Below are 21,760 nucleotides of genomic sequence, written 5' to 3'. Positions count from 1 at the left end.
TTTATTACTTGGTAGCTACTAGCTAAAACCCTGTATTGTGGATCATCTACAACTATTTTTGACTATCCATACTATAACGTTAGTCTCGGCTTCACTAACTAGCGTTACTGTTTTGAACTATTCTTTACTACTTTTCAAACAAATACTATGTGATATTTCACATATCTTGCTAGATATTCCTTTTGTTTTGATATTTCACATAACATCTAGCAATATATCTTTTGTTTTTTCACATGAGGGTAAATGCAGAACCGCTGAACACTTTGTTTTTTATCGCTTATATTAAACTTCTCCACTTTAATGGATCATTCGTCCACCAGGCTACACTCTCATGATTGCCTTATTATTGTAGTGATGGGGTTCATTTTTCTTTAGATTTATTTTTTTTGTTTCCAGTGAGTCTACATCAAACTACAAAATATTCCTGCATTCCTTGTGGTTACTAAACATATTTTAACATGTCTTTATCTATAATATCCATTTTACATCTTGGTTAAATACTTCAATGCAACACTGAAATTACTTTGTGTAATTCTTTTTTATTTATCCTTTAAACTTTTCTTAACAACTTAATCTATTGGCAGTCCTAGAAGTACTCCACTTGTTGAAGAAACTGAGCTACTGAAAGTATGCAGGAGATGCAATAACGCATCCTGTTTCTCCTCTCATTCTCTGGTACATAATGTTAATTCACAATCTGTTCTGTTTCAAGTGGATACTATTATAACTGATACATCCTAGATACATTTCTTCATGCAAAACTCTTGAATAATATTATTGTAATGCATTTATGATCCTAATGTTAAAATCCTAAAAATATTTGAAATTTTTTTACTTTGTTACTTAAAGGTTAAGTTCTAATGTAAATATTATTTATCCTCATCATTCTCGGTTTAACATTATTCTTAAGGACCACATAAAAACCCTCTAGATGCGTTTTATCCCAATTCCTTTCTGTATATATTTTATTTTTTCTTGTGCCATCGATGTGCTTCAACATATTAGATTTTTAAATCATTCGATCTAAGCTGACAAAAATCAATTGAATAACTCATAAAGTAAACAAGGAAATTATTTAACTCTTAAAGCTCCATATAAATTTCCCCTCAAGCTACCTTACGATGATTCCTTATCAGTTTCTGCTTAACTCTTCTTAATTCAGTATTAATGCGTTCCAATTACCATAATATCATGAAAATACCCTTATTTTCCTACCTACAACCCTTCACAACTCTGAATCTCACTAAAACTAATCGGTCTTATCCCTCTATTTCAAACCTATTGATCTGAAATTTCCATGGTGTTGTTGCTGTTTTCTTAGGCGGTCCAATCAATAATGACAAACTTCTACTACTTTTGGATGTTTACAGTCACATTTGGAAAGTGATTCAACTAATCTTTCCACATTTCTACTTTCCTTATTCTAATTAATAAATAAAAATTTCACACACACCCCATAATAAAAGTAAGTTTTATTTAAATTACTATAAAATTAAAAACAAATTATTTCATTATTCATTTTTTGTTTCTTGAAACCTTCCACACTGCAGAATTTTTGTTTTTTATTGACACTTAACCTGAAGCCCCTCAGCAAATCCTCTCCCCATAAATTGGTTTGCCACCTAGTACTTTTTGAGAAAATGTCCTCTGGTCTATAACAAAACAACTGTTTTTCTATTAAGCAATCCATCGTTATCTATGAAGGGGGGGCTTCAAGCTAAACACCATCCCAACCATAACACGTTGGTAGCTATCATATTTCTTGTATTTTGGAGGACTGGTACACTTCGCAAATATGCATGCGGATTTGTGGATATATTGAAACAACATCTCAAGACATCGTCAATAAGTGAAAGCTTGATCACAATGGTTCTTCCAATGAACAATAACCTACTTAAAGTTTGCAAAATGGCCAAGGAGCAAAGTCTTAGTACTAATTTGAATGCACACTACCTCATTAGATTTGGGAAACTAAGTTGTGTGTGACCTATTCATCCCGTTTATCAAAAATTCACCCATATTGTGGTTTTCCTAAATGTTTACCGTTCTTAAGGCATACTACCAATACTATTGTTTAAACTTTTACCCATGGATTATAATACTGATAAATCATTATCTCACTATTACTCTACATTTCACTTCTTAAAAGTGGTGATCTCCAACTGACCTAACATTTTACTGGATTAAATCATCAGAATTGTGAAAAGCATATTTTAAATATATTTGGTGTGTTATTCCTTCCTTATATATTCTTATTCCCTATTTCTGTGGTATATTTTAACACAACATTTCGTTCCACCCCGTAATAACATCTGCTAAACCATGTAATGTACCAATACATTTATTTTTATTTAATTAATTTCTCAATCTTTCTCCTCCTCTTCTTCATCTTTAATGTTTACATTCCTCCATGTTTGACTTCTTCCTTCACTGATCCATCTCTATCCTCATACAAACTCTCCACTGTCTAATCAACCCATACTAGGTTTTGGACATTTGCATTGATCTGTCCTCTCTGTTATCTCCGTCTACCGGTTCGCCATATAGTATGATGAAGCTCACGTTTTTACAGTTCTGCACTTTCTTTATTCTATATATATTCAATTTTTTCTTGTTCAATTATCTAATTCGCCTGACTTGACTGAAATAAGTGGATCTTTATTTAGGTGCAATCCCATTATTTTATAATACTTAATTGTAATACTATAATTACTCAAACCATTTAGTACAGATTAGTTTGTTTAAGCATATGTTTTTCATCTTCTTATTAATCATTTATTTCCTGTTCACACCATATAACATTTATAGATAAAGGAGATGTTTGATATTAATATAAAAAAAACGATAATCAATCCATTTCATGCATAAACAGTCCTTCCCATACGTGCGCCTCCATTTTACCAACTTGTGAATTTTACACAAACTAATACTGCTAAACGACTCAAAATATCAATACATTGATTATTTATAAATACCATAGAAGACTAATTATGTACTTCATTCAGACAAACCCAGAGTCTCTAGTATGTGACTTGTAAAATAGTTTTTAATCACTACTTTACCAATATATTTTCGGATTTGTTACCTGGCTTCTGTTTCTTTAGGTTAAAAGTTGTTATTACATACCTTAATAATAAATTATAACGCACTAGGATTTATCTTATCTGCACAGTTCTACGCCTTTTTCTGAAGAATGTTGCGCCATCCTCGAACTTCCTGTTCCCCCCTACCCTCTCGGTCCGTACATTCCGGGGATCATATGTTATGTATGAGCGGCGTGCTGTACGTCACTTTACTTGCGTTGTTATAGTTTACCACAGTGTGCTGCTTACCATGGATGAATGGTTGTCAAAGGGATGATACACGTCTACGCATTTTCAATGTGAACCGTGTTGCGTTTTTCTTCTACTAGCTAAATATACAGGTGGCGCAAAATTTTACATTCCTCATGCCATGCCACAATGCACCTCTATCCCATGAATCTGTTTTAACTCTTATAATCATCTTTCTACATTCCCCAATAGCGGAGGTCTTCTCTCCTCCTCTACGGACAAATTTTCGGGCGTGTTCGCTCCTACCATTCCTGCTGCAAGTCAGCCTCCTCAAACACTTCTCCGGGAAAAGCGGTGCTCCTCCACACTTCTGGCTACAGGAAAACACTGGCCGGGTGAGTCCATTCAAAGTACGTGGCTAATCAGAGGGATTTGGCTACTCTTGTAACTATGACACTTCGGCGAGTCATCAATCTGTTGATAGATTGCATGAAGGAACCACTTTTGAATATAATTTACAACTATGATGATTTAAAATAGCACTCGGTTGAGCGGCGTTGGAATGCTCTACTATGCTAAATAAGCATACACTCGGCCCCCAGCCATTCTCACACAAGCAGCTTCAGCCGGAACCACATTTTTCTACACATCCCGCTGTGCCACTCCCACGTTGATAGCTGCATGACACAGACACCGGCATGCCTGCCGCTGAGGGCACACACACAACAACAACAAGTAGCTGTGGCAATGGCCTAGCTCTCTCTCCACATTTCAAGGGTTCAAACTGCTCAGTAAATATTCCAATCCTTTGCAAAATGTGTCGTTCTGCCCCACTACTAGCTCCACCCAGCACAGGCCCTTAGTTTCATTCACTCTCCTAACCCGTCAACTGTCTCCACCAACCATGTGTCATTCGACTGCACCTTTGCAGCTGGGTGAGGTGGTTTCCTTTACTGCTGGATACTCCTTTCATACCTTCAAGTTTCTCCATCACCTACCACTCCAACAGCCCTCCACTGCCCCCACACATGTCTGAATCACTAATCCAGGATGACATTGTAGGCACCTCGGTCCCCTACACTCCACAAACATCTTCATTCTTCTGTTGCAAAGCGGAGTTCCAACCTCTCGGGCCTCGAGCCTCCTTCACGCTTGGATTCACGCTGAGAGAGATGACAGTGGGTCACTATCCACCTTACCTACACATGGCAACAGAACTGGCCAACTCTTTTTGATACTGGCTGCCTCACTCTTAACTTACTCACGCCCTAAGTTCTACCCCAGATCATGCAGCCCCTACCCTTCCTTTGCACTGCGTATACTCACAAAAGATCTCCAAGCTCAGTTGGATGCAGGCATCGTTGAGCCAGTGGCAACCTCCCTGATTTCAAATTTTCAAAAGTCAGGTGGAATCCGACCTGCGTGATCTTCGTGCTGCTAACAGTTAGCCGGATAAGTACCACGTTGCCTACAGCTGAGATCACTCCCAATTCCATGACACCAAGATCTTCACAATTCGTCGAGGTTTATCTTCAGGTACCCCTCCATGCAGCTAGCAGAGATCTCACTACCTTTGTCCACATGCCCAGACGTTTCAGTCATACACTGCCTTTTGACTTAACTCCACCCCCCCAGCTGCTTCCAGAAGGTGATAGCACCATCCTCTGGAGCCACACCTGGGGTGTTCTTCTGATACATCGTGTCTCCTCCTACCTCCCTTCCTGATTATCACTCCACTTTCCGCTCTACTGCAGAACAACCTGACCCATACGGTCAGAAAGTGCACCTTTGCAGCTCCAGCCGTCGAGTTTGTGGGAGTTCAACAAGCCTTCCCAAAGGCATTGCCCCACTCATTCACTTACCGCTCCACAGGATCCCAAACCCACCTCAGCCTCTCAGGTGGCATCATTCTTGGGCATACACTACTATGTTTCTTCCTCTCCCTTACCGTAACCAGCTCCTCGAAAGGACTGAGCCATGGACCACGCACTACTCAGATGTCCACTCCACCAAAATGACGGTCACCACCTCATTTTCTCTCTCCCCACCTTTCCTGTCACGCGCTCAAGCTGGATTAGTGTTCCTCCCTGCAGAATGTTCCGTCCAAACTTCGCCTCAAGACCTACGGTACTCTGTGGGCGACAGCCTTCGTGTTTGGCGTTGCTCCTCCTATCTCTGTTCATCCAAAACCACCAGTCCCTCACCCTACTGCTTCGGCATCAGGAACTGGCCTACAAGCCACTTCGGCTGCTCGGATGGACCAGCCGCCTCAGACATACGACTATCAGCTGAAATTCTGATGCTCTCCTAAAAACCTTTAGCGCTCTTACTCCATTTTGCCGCACAAACGCTCGTACATCTTTTCCTCTTAGTCCTCTCTCACTGGAGGAGCTGAAGCAGAAACTGGTAGACAGGATCCACCCTGCCTCGTCACTGGATGCCCCTACGTGCCGAAAACTGCACTTTCAGCCAGGTTGACACACGAACTATCTTGCTGGAAAAGTCTGTATCTCTGAGGTTTTGCACTGTGGTCCCAGTGATCGGTTTTCTATCCATGCCGGCCCCGGGCATAATCAAGGTCAAACAAGCGATCTTCAACCTTGTTGTGGCCAGCATACCCACATTACCCCTGGTCAGGGATTGTTGCTGCATGCCGCCTCAGTGGAAAACGGACATCTCCCCACCTATACCTCTCGCAGTCCTCCCGCCCCTGGCACATCCAACTGACATCTGTGGCGAGATCCGCTTCCATCCCTCACCATCAGCGCTTCCTTGGTGGTGGTGTATGACCCTCCACTCTAAGTGGCGAGAAGTGGTTCCTGTTGGTTCATCTCACCAGCACAGGCCATCGTGACATCGACTTTCCAGCTGCAGCCTGCACCTCACTCTTACCTCGGACAATGGGCCCCATCTAATCTCTTCGGAGTTCTCTCATATCTCAGCAACAAGGGAATCCAAACACATCCACCACGGCCTACTACAACCCACAAGCTACGGGGGGGTGGGCGCCTTCACACCTAAAACCATCCCGCGCCCTGATCCAGGGTCCTTCCAAACTAGCTCTAATCAACTTATTTTCTAGCACAAACACCCACAGCAATACGCCTCATCCCTCATAAACTAGGTCGTCAGATGGAACTGCCACTGACAGACTCAGAACACGAGGGTTGCAGAACGGCGAAGCTAGGTGCGCCCAAACAGCAGCACTTAAAGAGCAATAACGCGTTTTACAAGGCACCTAAAGTCATCATCCGAAGTGTCACCACGCTGATCCAGCCTGAGCCTCAGCGGTGCAACAAATGCCTCATTCTGGTTTACCCCCTGCAGTCAGTCGAGGCAACTGGTGCCCGCCACGTTGCATGTTGAGCAATGATCTACCCAACCCCCCTCGATCCCCTGCTTCTCAATCAATCCCAGAGCAGCAGCTGCAGGCCACGCCGGATGGTTCTCCCCCACCGCTGCCACCACCCAGCCCCAGCCTCTCCCAGGGCTCCCAAAAGGCCCAACCACACAAGCGGGGTGGCCCAGTTGAAGAAAAAATTGTGCACATCCCCTCATCTGGGGACTACAACCTCTTTTCATTCTTAAGCTCCGGTGAGTGTCTTAGTCAACCTCAGGTTAATGACTAATGGTTTTTATCTTTGTAAGGGTTAATATTTTATTTCTTACGGGTATCATCTCTGGTTCTTGCCCTATGACTTCATATATTACCAGTCCCTGGTTTTGGTTTTATGTATGTAATTAGTGCTGTATCCTGTACGTTATTATGATTTAAAATGTCTTTTATAGATAATGGGTTGTCCCAGGATGAGTAGACATTCAATTCCTATTCTTAAACACCGTGCAGACGTGCGTTCTTCCACAACTAAGTAATATAACAGTAGCTCCCGGTGCTTTCTTCCTCCCGACACTTCTCCTTTGCATAGGGTTGGTCAAGCTGTTGAATATGGCCTGTGATTTTCTATTTAGTGCTTTCAATTTTTTCTTATCTTTTATATCCCTTTTATGATTGTAGATACTTACACCTGGTGTAACATTTTGATAACTTTAATCTCTCCAGGACAAAGGTACTTTGAGCAATATATTAAGCCAGTATTTACATCTCCACAAATAACTTCTTAAATTAGCTGCTAATGTGGCTATCCTAAAAAAACTACACCAAATGCCATGATATCTACAAACTCATTCCAATCAAGTACAATCTCTAATATATAATGTTAGCTAAATTATTAATAACAAGTCATTTATTTAAATTAAACAAATTCTGTTAACTGTCTTGTGCAAGTTGTAAATTGACACAACAAAAGCAACAGCAAAAGCATCAGCTAAGATTACTTGCGGTAATTTGATGCTAATCTTTTTATTATAAGTCATATATTACAAAAGTTACATTGTCCGAGGAGAAATTACATGATTATCAAAACTCACCGGGTCCCGAAACACGCCCTTATTTTAGGTGTTTACCAAATGAATAAAATGAAAATTATTACCATTTTCCCTAGTTTTTGCATGTGTTGCAAATTAATAAAAACTTAAATATCACATTCCGTAATATTCAACCCTTTACTCGACTTTGTTGAAGCACAACTTTGGCAGCTGATCGTCTTGGGTATGACACTACAAAGCTTGGCATACATGTATTTGGGGAGATTTCTCCCATTCTTTATCCTCTCCAAGCAGAATCTGATATCACTTTGTGTTATATTTTCTCAAGAGCAATTCCTGAGGGGACACCAAAAGTAGTGTTTATAACACATACCTACTTGTAATATGGTAAATGTATATTGAGGAACCAAAAAGAAAATAGGTGTTTGCTTTGTACTCTAACTACCTACCCAAAACTACACAACTAATCACAACAACAATACCATTGCCTTTAACAAATCTTAGTTCAGTCACCGGTTTAAGTTGAGTTGGGGGTATCCATGCATTTTCCAATTATGTTCCTATTTTACAAGTCAAAAAATTTGAGAACCTTTCATAATGTTGCATAAAACAGGGACTCAACAACTTACCTAACTCCCTATCTCTCTGCCAGTCTCCCCTACCATATCATTCCCCAACTCTGCTGTCTCTGTGTTCAGCTCTGTTTCCTGCTCTGCTTAAACACATCATTGTGAAACATTTCCATTATAATTTCATTTCTTTCTTATAAACATTTTATCAACTAGTCTTTGAGATCATTGTTGTTCTTACTATCGTTTTGGGGTATTGAAAAATCCTTCTAACCCTCCCCCTTAAAAGATTTAACCTATTTAAGTGGTTGTTCCACTGATATCATTATAATGCCCTTTTTAATTTGTAGAGTCGCTCTGGATCGTCTGCTAAATAACTTAAATGTAAATGTACTCTGATTCTCTTTTATTTTTCCTGCCATTTTTCTACCTGGCTGGCTGGCTGGCTACACACACCAGTGTGGTTATTTACTATAGGAGATGGCTTCTATCATCTTCAATCATTCTATCGATCTAAAGGTAGCTAGCAATTAGCAAATTAAAATACAAGAGTTGACAGTGTATAGTTCACACATTTTACACAACCTAATGCTCAACCTTTTGTAATTTTAATAGTTTGTTTCATATGTTTGGTTCCAACAATGGCTGAATTTACCAAAACTATCCACCAATTCAGTTTCAGTGGTGTTTGCTATAATCTTTGCTACCTCGAGTTAATAAAGGTAAATAAAATACATAAATAAAAAGTTCCCTTGCGACAATTTAGCTTTTGCAACAGACCATTAAATATATTTAAGACAATGTAGAAGGAGTGTAGTTCTGTTCAGTTTGGATTTTCAGTTTATACTCTAACCTTATCACAGACTTTAAATACTAACACATCATCTGCATGCTGATCTTGGAATAAATTGCGATAGCAAAATTCCATCTCTGACGCGCCATACATAAATGGAACAGGTACTAGCTAGCTTAATAGTTAATATTTCGCTGCTAGTTCTGCATATTCAACTAGTGTCTCTTCGCGATTGACTGGATTAACCTCACGTCCAGTTACGTGCATTAGTCCTTTCAACTAATTACACCTCTCTCTTTACCTATAAGCTAAAATCAGTGGATCAAACCATTGTGAGGCAGGTGGGGGTCCAATCTTTTAAATTAAAAGCACTATTAAGTCTATAATCACACAATTCTTTCTTCTATTATTAATATTATTTAAATTACATAGTTATGTTTTGTGATATATTGTATATATTCCCCACCGCTTCAACTCTATCAGTTAAGATGGAGAATGTCTTTCACAGTTATTTTCTGGTCTCTCCAGAGATGTTCAACCCCCCCTGTAATTAACCCCCTTAATTCACATTTACACAAGATTTCACCAAATTATTTTCCCAATTTCCTTTGTGTCATCACAACTTTTGGAATATTTAAACAAAATTATTTTTGTGGTAAATCGATTTTCTTTTTAATTATAATTTAGATACTATTTCCAATATTATCTATAATATTTTTTAAACATACAGTAGGAAAGCCTTAAATAATATTAACTTGTTTAGAGAGGAACATTTGATATTTTTGAGTAAAGTTGTAATATGTTGATGAGTGTGTTAGACTCGCCCTACTTGGGGGTAACTGGCCCCTGGGGGTCTATTATCCCTTATCTTTTGTTTCACCTGTCATTTAACAATTGTGTTGATTCATACTACGTACTATTTGATGTGAATTATATATATATTCTTATTCGTCATAGTATGATTGTTAAATAGTACTTTTCAAATAAGTTACTTCGTTATATTAGCTGACAATTGTTACCTACCTTTCCTTCCCAACCACATAGCTATCATTACAGCAGTATATCCGGTATGTTCTTAGCTAGCTACCTAACATTAGTTGGCAAAATATACATCCAACTTGCATACATTAACTATAGCTATCTACTACTACCCATTTATTACTCGAATTATTTCCGTCATTCTTAGCTAAATGGTATAGTCGTTTGTGCAATCTCAATGTACATTCGGGTTCTTTCATAAATTTGCTCTGCTATCTACCGATTTCAGGCTATCTACTCCGATTTTTTTTCTCATCTGGGTGTACCAGACTCAAATATTCGCGCTCAACACCCATTAATATGCCGCTGTTCATAACGTCTGAAAAAAGCGTAATTAAATTGTTGCCAGCAGCACGGTTACGGTCACCACGCTCTATAACATAAAACTGCCTAACCAGCTCTGCTAGGGTGAGTAAAATGGTCAGAGTGGTCTCATTTGTGTCTGGCAGTAGCTAGCCAATGTTAGCTTGGGTGTTTGAATTTTGTTGTGTCAAACTCTATCCCTTATTCCTCAGCCCGGTTCTGTACCTCTGCATTTACAATCTACATGCTCTAATACAGTGCACTCTGGCACTCAGATTGATTTAAGCAACACACCCAAGTCTAAAGTGTCTAACTAGTAATTTGTTATGCTAACTAGCTAGACATGCAAAGACTAATACGCTCAACTGAGAGCATACTGTTCATTTACAGTATACTAAATTAACTATATATTAGTTATATTATTACATTATACACAGTATGTTAATATTCAACACAGTATGTTAGTATTCAACACAGTTAATGACTATCCCAGTTATCACTAGTTTGTTCTACTCTATAGCAACTTCATTAGCAGTAAATGCTAAGCTAGTTAGCAAAAGCTGCAAGGATTACTAGCTAGCAACCTTACTACCAGATCGTCACGAGTAAATACATTAAAAAATAGAAACTTTTGCAGTTGTAAATGCTTGCACGTTAGTGACTGACAGCTTTAGAGTTAATGTTCTTTATAGCCTTTTAAATATTTTACACAGCATTTTTATGTCATGTGCTAATACTATCTAAAGTGTTTGAGAGAGCTTTTAAATCGGCATCTCTCCCCCTATTTCAGTGGGGATATTAGGTCTGAGCAGTGCAGGAGGTGGCTCATGAGTTGTGCTCCAATTTTACTGGGGATCTTTATTTTTACCTATATTCATTTCATGCAAGCATAAAGAGTTCCACATCAATTTAACACTAATTAATTAGTTAAGTTATTGTTTAAAAATGTTATATTCCAGTGTTTTTAATGTCTCCTTTCCATTTCCAATTTGTTTCATGAATTTAAAACAACTATTGAAAAACTTTTGCTCCCTGAATGTCATTTTAAGGACTGCTGGGGATTTTCAAATCTTTCATTATTCAAATAATATTTAGTCAAATGTACATAATGGATTGTATGGAAAAGAACCATCAAAAATACATGAAAATGAATGTGCAGGTAGTGCTGATATTAATGTTACATTAATCCCCCCACATATTGTATTTATATAATTAAAATAAACAACTAGAACTTAGCTTTGAATATTACTTACTAAATCATTTCTAAATAAAACTGATAAAATAATTAACACACCTGTGTGAAACCCTATGCCATAGTCTTCTACCGGGGTAACTGCTTATGCCATTTATTTCCCTTTACAGTTTATTCACCTAAGCACTACCTTAATCTCATACCATTTTCCCAAACCTGCTTTTTTGTGTCAAGTAATTCCCCCTTGTGCCCTACCTTTGATACAATGTAGACTACTAAATCATTTGTAACACATCCTTTTTGTTAGTCAAGGGTGCAAGCATGCTTCCCATCTGAAAGAGTTTGGAAGAATTATTTGCATATATTATGATGACATTTTTTACCTATGTTTGTAAATGCAGAGGGGTCTATGGCGTCTCAAAGTGGACATACAGCTGCCACTTTTTTCTTAATTTTTAAGCAAAGGTCTTTAAGGGAGTATGAGAGCATCTTGGTTCACCTTTTAAAAATACAAAAGCAGTTTTTTCTTTATAAAATAAATGAATCTTTATTGATAGCACATGCTTAGACAAATGCACCTCTAACTAAATAAACTCCAATGAACTCCATTAAAAGGGATAGTTAAATCAAATTACTAATTACACTGTTTTCATCACCACTGTATACAATCCAAATAATTGTCAACAGTCGAGTTCTGACAGATGTACTTTCATAAGTGTTCCCCAATCCTTGTCCAAAGGTTACTGTGTTTTTTGCCCTAGCATTCACATACCTTATTCAACTCAAAGGCTTGAGTTGCTTAGTTAAGTGTGTGAGTGTTAAGGCAAAAACAAAAAACACATCTCTTTGGTCCCCTGACCATTTAAAACACTGCAGTACATAGCAGTACATTTTTAAACATCCACTTTCATAGCACTTACCGTCCATTAAAGTGTGGTCACTATTTGAAGGCCTGTATAGTAAGATTTCTGGGGTTTGTATTCAAGGGGACTAGTATGTACTCAAGATTCAATGGTGTGTACTCAGGAGATTAATGATTATCATTCTCCTTCACTTCATTGTGCTGTGGTTCTTCAATGTTTTCCAGAATTTTTTTTTTTTTTGGGGGTTGTTGATTTTTGTTTAATTAACCTGGGTTCAATGAAACCCTGTCTAAATGAAACCTGTCTCTACTGATGCCATCTCTGGATCCTGCAGTTCAAACTAGGCTAAACCACTGTACACAATCAGACCCCGTACTGTAGTTTGGAGTGTGGAAGGAGGGAGAGGCAGGCTGGGTTTGTCTCCTCACTGTTAATCTGTCAACCCTGATAATCCCAGTTCTAAATAAAGTCTATCAACTTCCTGGTCTCCCCTTGCATGCTACATCCCCTCCCATTGTTACTGTGTGCTATAAAAACTTTTGAACAATTTCTATCTTGATTAAAAATAGAGGTTGTGTAATTACCATCTCAGGTTTTCATCTTTCCTCTAACATTCATATCAATACTCACCCTCAAATACATTACCAGTTCTACAACTATTTACATAATCAACTGGGCATTTCAACAGTCTGACCCTCAATATAGTACTGGGGATACACATATTAAACTCTAACAATGGGGCGTTGAAGCGTTTACAAGTTGGAAGCCACCCTCAATTCAATTATACCCATGTAGTGTCACTATTGTTTGGTCACCTCACCAACCTCCATTTTGGTTGCTCCCTTTTACTAAATCTATCCTCTATCCTATGTTTATAATTGTATAAACAAGTGTATTTCATAATTTTGTTAAATTAATACTTTAAACTGTTTGGATTTATTTTCGCGGCCTTCATTTAATCTTTACTACTCCTGCCCAGAACTGAATATGCATATATTTAATTTAAAACACTCTAAAGTTTCTAAAACTGTTTGAATGGTGTCTGTGAGTATAACAGAACTCATATGGCAGGCCAAAACCTGAGAAGATTTCCATACAGGAAGTGCCCTGTCTGACAATTTGTTCTCCTTCTGGGGCATCTCTATCAAAAATACAGCATCTCTGCTGTAGCGTGACATTTTTTGGGCTTTCATTGGTTCAAAGGCGCCAGAAAGTGGAATTCTCACATCTCCAAAAACAGCAGGAGTTTTTGTGAGTGGTCAGGCGGTGAACAATGACACTGAGTGGCGCCCACGAGAGGACTCCATGTTTTTCTTTCAGTGTTTGAATGAAAATAACGTCGCCCCGGTTGGAATATTATCGCTATTTTACGAAAAATAACATAAACATTTATTTTAAACAGCGTTTGACATGCTGAAATACGGTAATGGAATATTTTGATTTTTTTTTTTGTCACGAAACGCGCCCGCGCGTCACCACTTTTGGATAGTGACCTCAAGCATGAACAAAACAGACCTATTTCAATATAACTATGGATTATGTCGAACCAAAACAACATTTGTTGTTGAAGTAGAAGTCCTGGGAGTGCATTCTGATGAAGAACAGCAAAGGTAGTCCAATTTTTCTTATAGTAATTCTGAGTTTAGTCAGCACCAAACTTGGTGGGTGTCAAATTAGCTAGCCTGTGATGGCCCGAGCTATCTACTCAGAATATTGCAAAATGTGCTTTCGCCGAAAAGCTATTTTAAAATCTGACACCGCGATTGCATAAAGGAGTTCTGTATCTATAATTCTTAAAATAATTATGTTTTTGTAAACGTTTATCATGAGTAATTTAGTAAATTCACAGGAAGTTTGCGGTGGGTATGCTAGTTCTGAACATCACATGCTAATATAAAAAGCTGTTTTTTGGATATAAATATGAACTTGATTGAACAAAACATGCATGTATTGTATAACATAATGTCCTAGGAGTGTCATCTGATGAAGATCATCAAAGGTTAGTGCTGCATTTAGCTGTGGTTTTGGTTTTTGTGACATATGCTTGCTTTGAAAATGGCTGTGTGATTATTTTTGGCGGGTACTCTCCTGACATAATCTAATGTTTTGCTTTCGTTGTAAAGCCTTTTTGAAATTGGACAATGTGGTTAGATTAACGAGTCTTTTAAAATGGTGTAAAATAGTCATATGTTTGAGAAATTGAAGTTATAGCATTTTTAATGGGTATTTGTATTTCGCGCCACACTCTACCATTGGATATTGGTGTCCCTAACAGGTTATTCAATTTTTTTAATTGTGTGCTCTCACTGAGTGCAAAAAGCAGGGAGGGAGGAGCCCTCCAAACAGTAATCTTTGCCTCTCTGTCATGTTGTCAACAAGGCAGCTAGGTGCATCGACCAGAAACATGCATTTCTTTTCCATAGAAAAAGGTTACATGTTCAAACTATACTGAACAAAAATATAAACGCAACATGTAAAGATGTAAAGAAATGTTCCACATGCACAAAAGCTTATTTTCTCTCAAATGTTGTGCACAAATTTGTTTACACTCCCTGTTTAGTGAGCATTTCTCCTTCGCCAAGATAATCCATCCACCTGACAGGTATGGCATATCAAGAAGCTGATTAAACAGCATGATCATTACACAGCTGAACCTTGTAAACAGCAGGGGACCCTACAGATTTTACTGATTTTAATATAACTGAAATAACAGTTTGATACATGGAACTAGGGAAGCACTGAATTAAGTGTCATGTGTTGTCATGTGTAAACACGAGAGCTACTTTGTCCCAAAATGCTAAATAGAATTCTAAGAATTCTTGAATTCTAATTCCCCAATAGTAAGTGGGCCATTCTTGAATTGTTGTGGTAATGCTGTCCCTGGACTGTGGCACCTTAGAAAACTATTCAAAATGAATACAGACAAATACATTTTTCATTTTATTTAACTGGTTTTTACATAAGGAAACATATGTAAGTCCTTTATACTGATTAACATATTTGTATGTGCATTGTAGAAAAATACAGGTGGCTAGCAAAATGGCTTGTCCCTGTGGTGATGTGTAGTGACATGTTTTTTGAGTAGATAAATGTAAATATATTTTGAATGCCATGATTTAAACAAAAACATTGTATTTTCTGTAAAGATAACCCAGAGGTTGACCAGCAAAAATGCATGTACAACATTTATTTTTCATTAGTAATTCAATTACATTCATTGCAGTTATCCAAATACATTAATCATCAATGACTAAAATAGTGAATCTAGTTTTAAAAGACAATTTAATAAACACATGTATTTGTTTTATAACCTGTGTATCATTAAACAAAAGCCATTTAGTAGAAATAAAAGTATCCACCCAAACTAATGGTGAAAACTGATCATCTACTAACTCATTCCCACAGGATACTGATCCATCATCTCTATCTGATGCATGTTGTGTCTACTAACTCATTCCCACAGAAAACTGATCATCACACCATCTCTATCTGATACATGTTGTGTCTACTAACTCATTCCCACAGAAAACTGATCATCATACCATCTCTATCTGATACATGTTGTGTCTACTAACTCATTCCCACAGAACACTGATCATCACATCATCTCTATCTGATACATGTTGTATCTACTAACTCATTCCCACAGAGAACTGCAGAGGGAAGCAGTACCACCCAGTCAACCATCACACTCCATTGTTTTTAACAAGAGATCCCTCAGAGGGTTTTCAACGCTAAGGGCAAATCCAAGGTAATCTCAATATCTTTACAGTAGAAGCTAACAAAACACACCAGAACTGACAAGGTGAATACTGATCCCTAAAGTAAAGAGAGGCTAACATTCTATAACGCTCCTTTTCCTCTGTAAAGTTCTCACAGTGAGAAACAATAGGATTACAATAGTGTGTTACTCTCTTAATGTTATCAAATGCACTCTTACCACTTCCTTTATGAGATGAGAATGAAGTGATGGAGTGACTTTAATCTTAACTGGCCTGAGAGAACTGATGAGGCTTCTTTCCTTTATGTATACGTTGGTGTGTTATTAAGTTGCTCTGTTGAGAGAAACTCTTCCCACAGTCAGAGCAGGAGTAAGGCTTCTCTCCTGTGTGTGTTCTCTGATGAACTTTTAGCTCAGATGATGTTGTGAAGCACTTCACACAGTCAGAGCATGAGAAAGGCTTATCTCCTGTATGTATAAGTTTGTGTGTTTTTAAGTTGCTCTGTTGAGAGAAACTCTTCCCACAGTCAGAGCAGCAGTAAGGCTTCTCTCCTGTGTGTGTTCTCTTGTGAACTTTTACCTCAGCAGATGTTGTGAAGTACTTCCCACAGTCAGAGCAGGAGTAAGGCTTCTCTGCTTTATGTATATGTTGGTGTGATTTTAAGCTGCTTTGATGAGAGAAACTCTTCCCACAGTCAGAGCAGGAGTAAGGCTTCTCTCCTGTGTGTATACGTTGGTGTGACTTTAAGCTGCTCTGTTGAGAGAAAACTCATCCCACAGTCAGAGCAGTAGTAAGGCTTCTCTCCTGTGTGTGTTCTCTGATGAACTTTTAACTCAAATGATGCTGTGAAGCATTTTCCACAGTCAGAGCAGTAGTAAGGCTTCTCTCCTGTGTGTATATGTTTGTGCGAGTTTAAGCTGCTCTTGTTGAGAGAAACTCTTCCCACAGTCAGAGCAGGAGTAAGGCTTCTCTCCCCTGTGTGTATACGTTGGTGTCTTTTTAAGTGACCCAATCCTGAGAAACTCTTCCCACAGTCAGAGCAGGAGTAAGGCTTCTCTCCAGTGTGCACTCTCTGATGAACTGTCAGAGCCCTTGATGTTGTGAAGCGCGTCCCACAGTCAGTGCAGGAATAAGGCTTCTCTCCTGTGTGTATTTGTAGGTGTATTTTTAGCTTTGATAGAAATGGGAAAATCTCCTCACAATGTGGGCAGTGGTGAGACCTCTTAGCTCTGTGATCTTCCTGCTGTTGCTCTCTGGATGTAGATAATGTATCAACATGGTCTCCTGTGTGAACAACATCAGAAGAACCAGTCAATTGGTGTGATATACATGTCAAATGTATACATGCCATATCATCCTCCACTCATTATCACAAGGGTTAGTAACTACCAGGGTTGGGGTCAATTCAATTTTTAATTACACTCAATTCAAATGAACCAAATTTCTATTTCAAATGTTCCTCTTTGAAAAGCACTGAAGATAATTGTAATTTCAGTGATCTTCCTGAAATAACTTGGAATTTAATAAAACAAATTCTGACAATACTAGTGTCAAACTATGCAAGTCTCAGTAAAATGAAATAACATCTACCTTCTCACAGAAACAGTTCATCATGAAACAGTTCTACTGTAACATTTCATGCACAGTGGGGAGTTGGAACAAACAACACAAGCAATAGAATGTCAGGGGTCATGTGTGAGTCAGATACAGAATTCTACCTAGCAATAGACTGGGTGATAACTTATGGAGGTCTAGCTTATGAAGATAACTTATAGATAGATAGAAACCGCTCTTACCATAAGAAACAGATGTCCCAATCTTCTCCTCCTCTTCTTCATCTTTAATGTTGACATTCAGCTCCAGTGTTTGACTGCAGTCTTCCAGCTTCACTGATGCCATCTCTGGATCCTGCAGTGCAAACTGGGCTCCACTGTCACAATCAGGACCCAGTGACTGTAGGATTGGACTCAGTGTGGAAGGAGAGAGGCAGGCTGGGTTTGCCCTCACTGTTGATGTTACCGGCCTCAGACTTAATCTGAGTTGGCCTGTAGTAATAAAGACAAACGGACACAACAGTTATTTTCTTGACAGTTCTTGCACTTCCTTTATTCAAAATATATATATTTTTTTTTATTGTTCAACTAAGCATTGACAACATTAATTCACATTAGACAAGTGCACACTTTAATTTACACAACATAAGTGCACTTAACCTATAGTAGATTTCCTACATTAAAATAATGCATAAATGAATCACAAACATTTAGTACAAGGTTGCAGTATGTTGTAGGCAGCACTATGTACTATTTTACTGAATAAACTTGTCTACACTGTATTGTTTCACTTAAAACCCATTGGTCAGTGGTGGAAAAAAGTACTACATATGCATACTTGAGTGAAAGTAAAAGTTAAAGTAAATGTCATACATCAAATTCCTAATATTAAGCAAACCAGATGATTTTCTAGTTTTTATGTATTTATTTACAGATGGCAAGGGGCACACTCCAACACTCAGACATAATTGACAACTTTGTGTGTCTCCCCTTCTCGTAGGACCATTTTATGGAGACATCATTTTTATGGATCTGTTGGTCATTGTTAGCAGAGTAGACTAGACTACCCTGGATTTTTTTTCGATCTAACAAATATTCTGCTAATATCTCCAGTCATATAGAGTGTAGTAGAATAGCATTAAATATGTTTTTAAAAGGCCAAGAAACGTATCCGATATAGATCGCCTATTCTACGCAACTACGTGCTCAGACATGCATTGAACATTTGCAAACAGCGATTGAGTTATATTTTCGCCTAAATTATGACTATACAATCTACTGTCTCGCGCTCTATGGACAATTCCTTCGACCAAATGGCTTGGCTTTAGCTCTCGACATGCACTGTCAACTGTGGGACCTTACATAGACAGGTGTGTGCCTTTCCAAATCATGTCCAATGCATTGAATTTACCCCAGCTGGACTCAATCAAGTTGTAGAAACATCTCAAGGATGATCAATGGAAACAGAATGCACCACAGCTCAATTTCGAGTCTCATATCAAAGGGTCTGAATATGTATGTAAATAAGGTATTTCTGTTTATTTATTGATTTTACATTTGCAAAATTCCTTAACATGTTTTTCGCTTTGTCATTATGGGGTATTGTGTGATTGATGAGGAAAACATTTTATTTAATCAATTTTAGAATAAGGCTGTAACGTATCAAAATGTAGAAAAGAAAAAGGGTCTGAATACGTTCCGAATGCACTGTACTCGTGGGTAAACAAAACAACATTGTGGGTTAGTATTATGGATAGAGCTAGCTAGCAATTGCATTTTTATTCATCAAGATGGCCGAGCTTTGTGTGGTAGCAGGTTGTAGCAACACTTGCTGTGCAAATGTGACTATGGCCACGCAAATGAAACACTTTAAAAAGCGGGATACATTTGTGGCCACAATGCTGGCGAATTTGACATCTACTCGTCAATCTGTGGGGCATTTCACTTTCATGGCTATCAACAATGGAAGGAGGGCTTCAGCAAAACGTTCCATTTCAAAGTGGATGCTGTCCATACCAACAACGTGGTTAGAAAGTATCAGAAACAGACAGCAGCAGCAAAGACCGAGCATTATAGCTTCACCAGGTAACTTAAGTGAAAGAGCTAGTTTACTATGCTAGCTAGCTACTACAGAGCTACCGCATTCAGATCACGTCTTCCATCTAAATCAACTTGGCCATCTCTTCTTAATGTGATTTTAAACCTAACCCCTAACCACACTGATTAACGCTAAAGTAACATGTCTGCTAGATGTTGGTAGCTAATTTCCGGCGCTGTCATACTATAAATCGTGCAAACATACGGGATAAAATAGTTTTGGTCACGATGGAAGTTAATGTTTACGTATAGAGCCAGGTACGTGCACAGAACGGGCTCTCCCTCTGCAGACACATTCCCATTTGCCCTTCCAGTCTCCAAAATGCCCTTTTCGGCGGTGGTGTGTTATATATATTGTTGTTGTTCTGAACCCACTGCCCGCAAGTCTTTTATAAATGCTCATCTATGTTTCAGAACCAAAACGTTGCATGTCTTGATTGTTGATCAATGACTGTAGAAAAGGCCCATGGAGTTGGTGGAAGAATCCTTTAATTCATGGCCACTTGCTCAGCTGGGCCAGGGGCGCTTTAATGTAGATCAGGTGGAAATGTCCGACAGATGTCAACTCATTAAAAGGAGGAAATCGCCATCGCCCGATCTCGCTGCTTCCTCTTCCTTAACTCTGTCTAATCCAGACGTTCTGTGCGTCCATGAATCCACCGAATCTGTTACCTTTCATCTGAACTATCTGTAGCGACAGGGAGAGCGGACCATCAGTTATTGTTTATAGTTATTACCGCGGAGCGCGGCTTGGAGCGCACGCTTCAAACCTATTGTGTAATGTAAATGATCAATGATCACAGCCCTACAGATCATAACAGGCCAATTATGCCATCGATATATGGTTAATATGCTGCAAATTATATGTACATATGAGGACAAACTTGAAAGTGTGAAATATGAAACGTCATTGTTTGCTGAACTGATCAATTCTGATATCAAACTGATGGGGATTATAGACTGAATAACCGATCACTGACTGAATTATTTATATTCTTATGATTATGATGAATAGTTAAGAGCCTAAATGACTCAAGGATGATTCCGATTGACTTCTTATTGAGCTGAATTATCTAATTATGTTAATAATGAATGATTGTTATGATTTGGTCTTTGTGATTATGAATTTGCTTGGATACATGTTATTCTGTTTCCTTTGTTATGCAGCACAGACTACCCAGTAAATATACCACTTTATGGTTAAAGGAATTCCTGCCTCAGTCTCATCCATTCCTCTGTCACCTGACCCGTGACCACCTGTTCACCTTCACTGTCAGTCATCCTACCTGTCCAGCTACCCACACAGATTCCACTAATCTTTCAATGACAGTCAGTAAAAAAGTGCTTTTCATTTCCTCTAGTTTGGCAAAAACAGAGTAAGCCTACGTTTATCATCCATATAGAATACAGTTTAGCAATCTACTACCGACTCGTCTCTACTACCGACTCGTCTCTACTACCGACTCGTCTCTACTACCGACTCGTCTCTACTACCGACTCGTCTTTGCCAAAACCTGGTGATTTGATTGATAATTTTCCTATTTCATACAAGCCTTGTTTGGGTGCCTACTGGCTATATGTCTATAGATAAGCAGCTGTTACATCACACTGCCTTCAATATCATAGGATGAAGATTTAACATGGTGAATTTATGATATTTGTGAGGAAGAACAGGGCTACCCGGCTGGCAACAGCATATGCACTCTGCAGGCAGGCTGCCTTCCACAGTGATGGCTGGTGCAGACAGCACATGCTTTCTCCATCTGATCCTGCAACCTCCTCTGCTACATGTAGCTGTATGATTCTGACATGATATATCCCTAGTTGATTCTGCTCTAGACTCCAGAGAAGAAGTGACATGATAAATCCCTAGTTGATTCTGCTCTAGACTCCAGAGAAGAAGGGACATGATAAATCCCTAGTTGATTCTGCCTTCTAGACTCCAGAGAAGAAGTGACATGATATATCCCTA

General features: G+C 38.6%; 1 protein-coding gene across 1 annotated transcript in view; it reads right to left on the bottom strand.

The window, feature by feature from the left end:
• Window positions 1-3,880: 3,880 nt before the first annotated feature.
• Window positions 3,881-21,760, bottom strand: part of LOC123727729 (oocyte zinc finger protein XlCOF19-like) — a 31,629-nt gene continuing 13,749 nt past the window's right edge. Inside the window, exons 2-4 of the mRNA XM_045696733.1 lie at window positions 17,935-18,183; window positions 16,948-17,422; window positions 3,881-3,980 (exon numbers count right to left, since the gene is read on the bottom strand). Of these exons, the coding sequence (XP_045552689.1) occupies window positions 3,881-3,980; window positions 16,948-17,422; window positions 17,935-18,037 (678 nt within the window). The 5' untranslated portion in view covers window positions 18,038-18,183. The remainder of the gene's footprint in view (window positions 3,981-16,947; window positions 17,423-17,934; window positions 18,184-21,760) is intronic.

Source organism: Salmo salar, chromosome ssa16, assembly GCF_905237065.1.
Source record: "Salmo salar chromosome ssa16, Ssal_v3.1, whole genome shotgun sequence".
NCBI classification, from domain to species: domain Eukaryota; kingdom Metazoa; phylum Chordata; class Actinopteri; order Salmoniformes; family Salmonidae; genus Salmo; species Salmo salar.
This window is presented reverse-complemented; position numbering and strand designations above follow the sequence as displayed.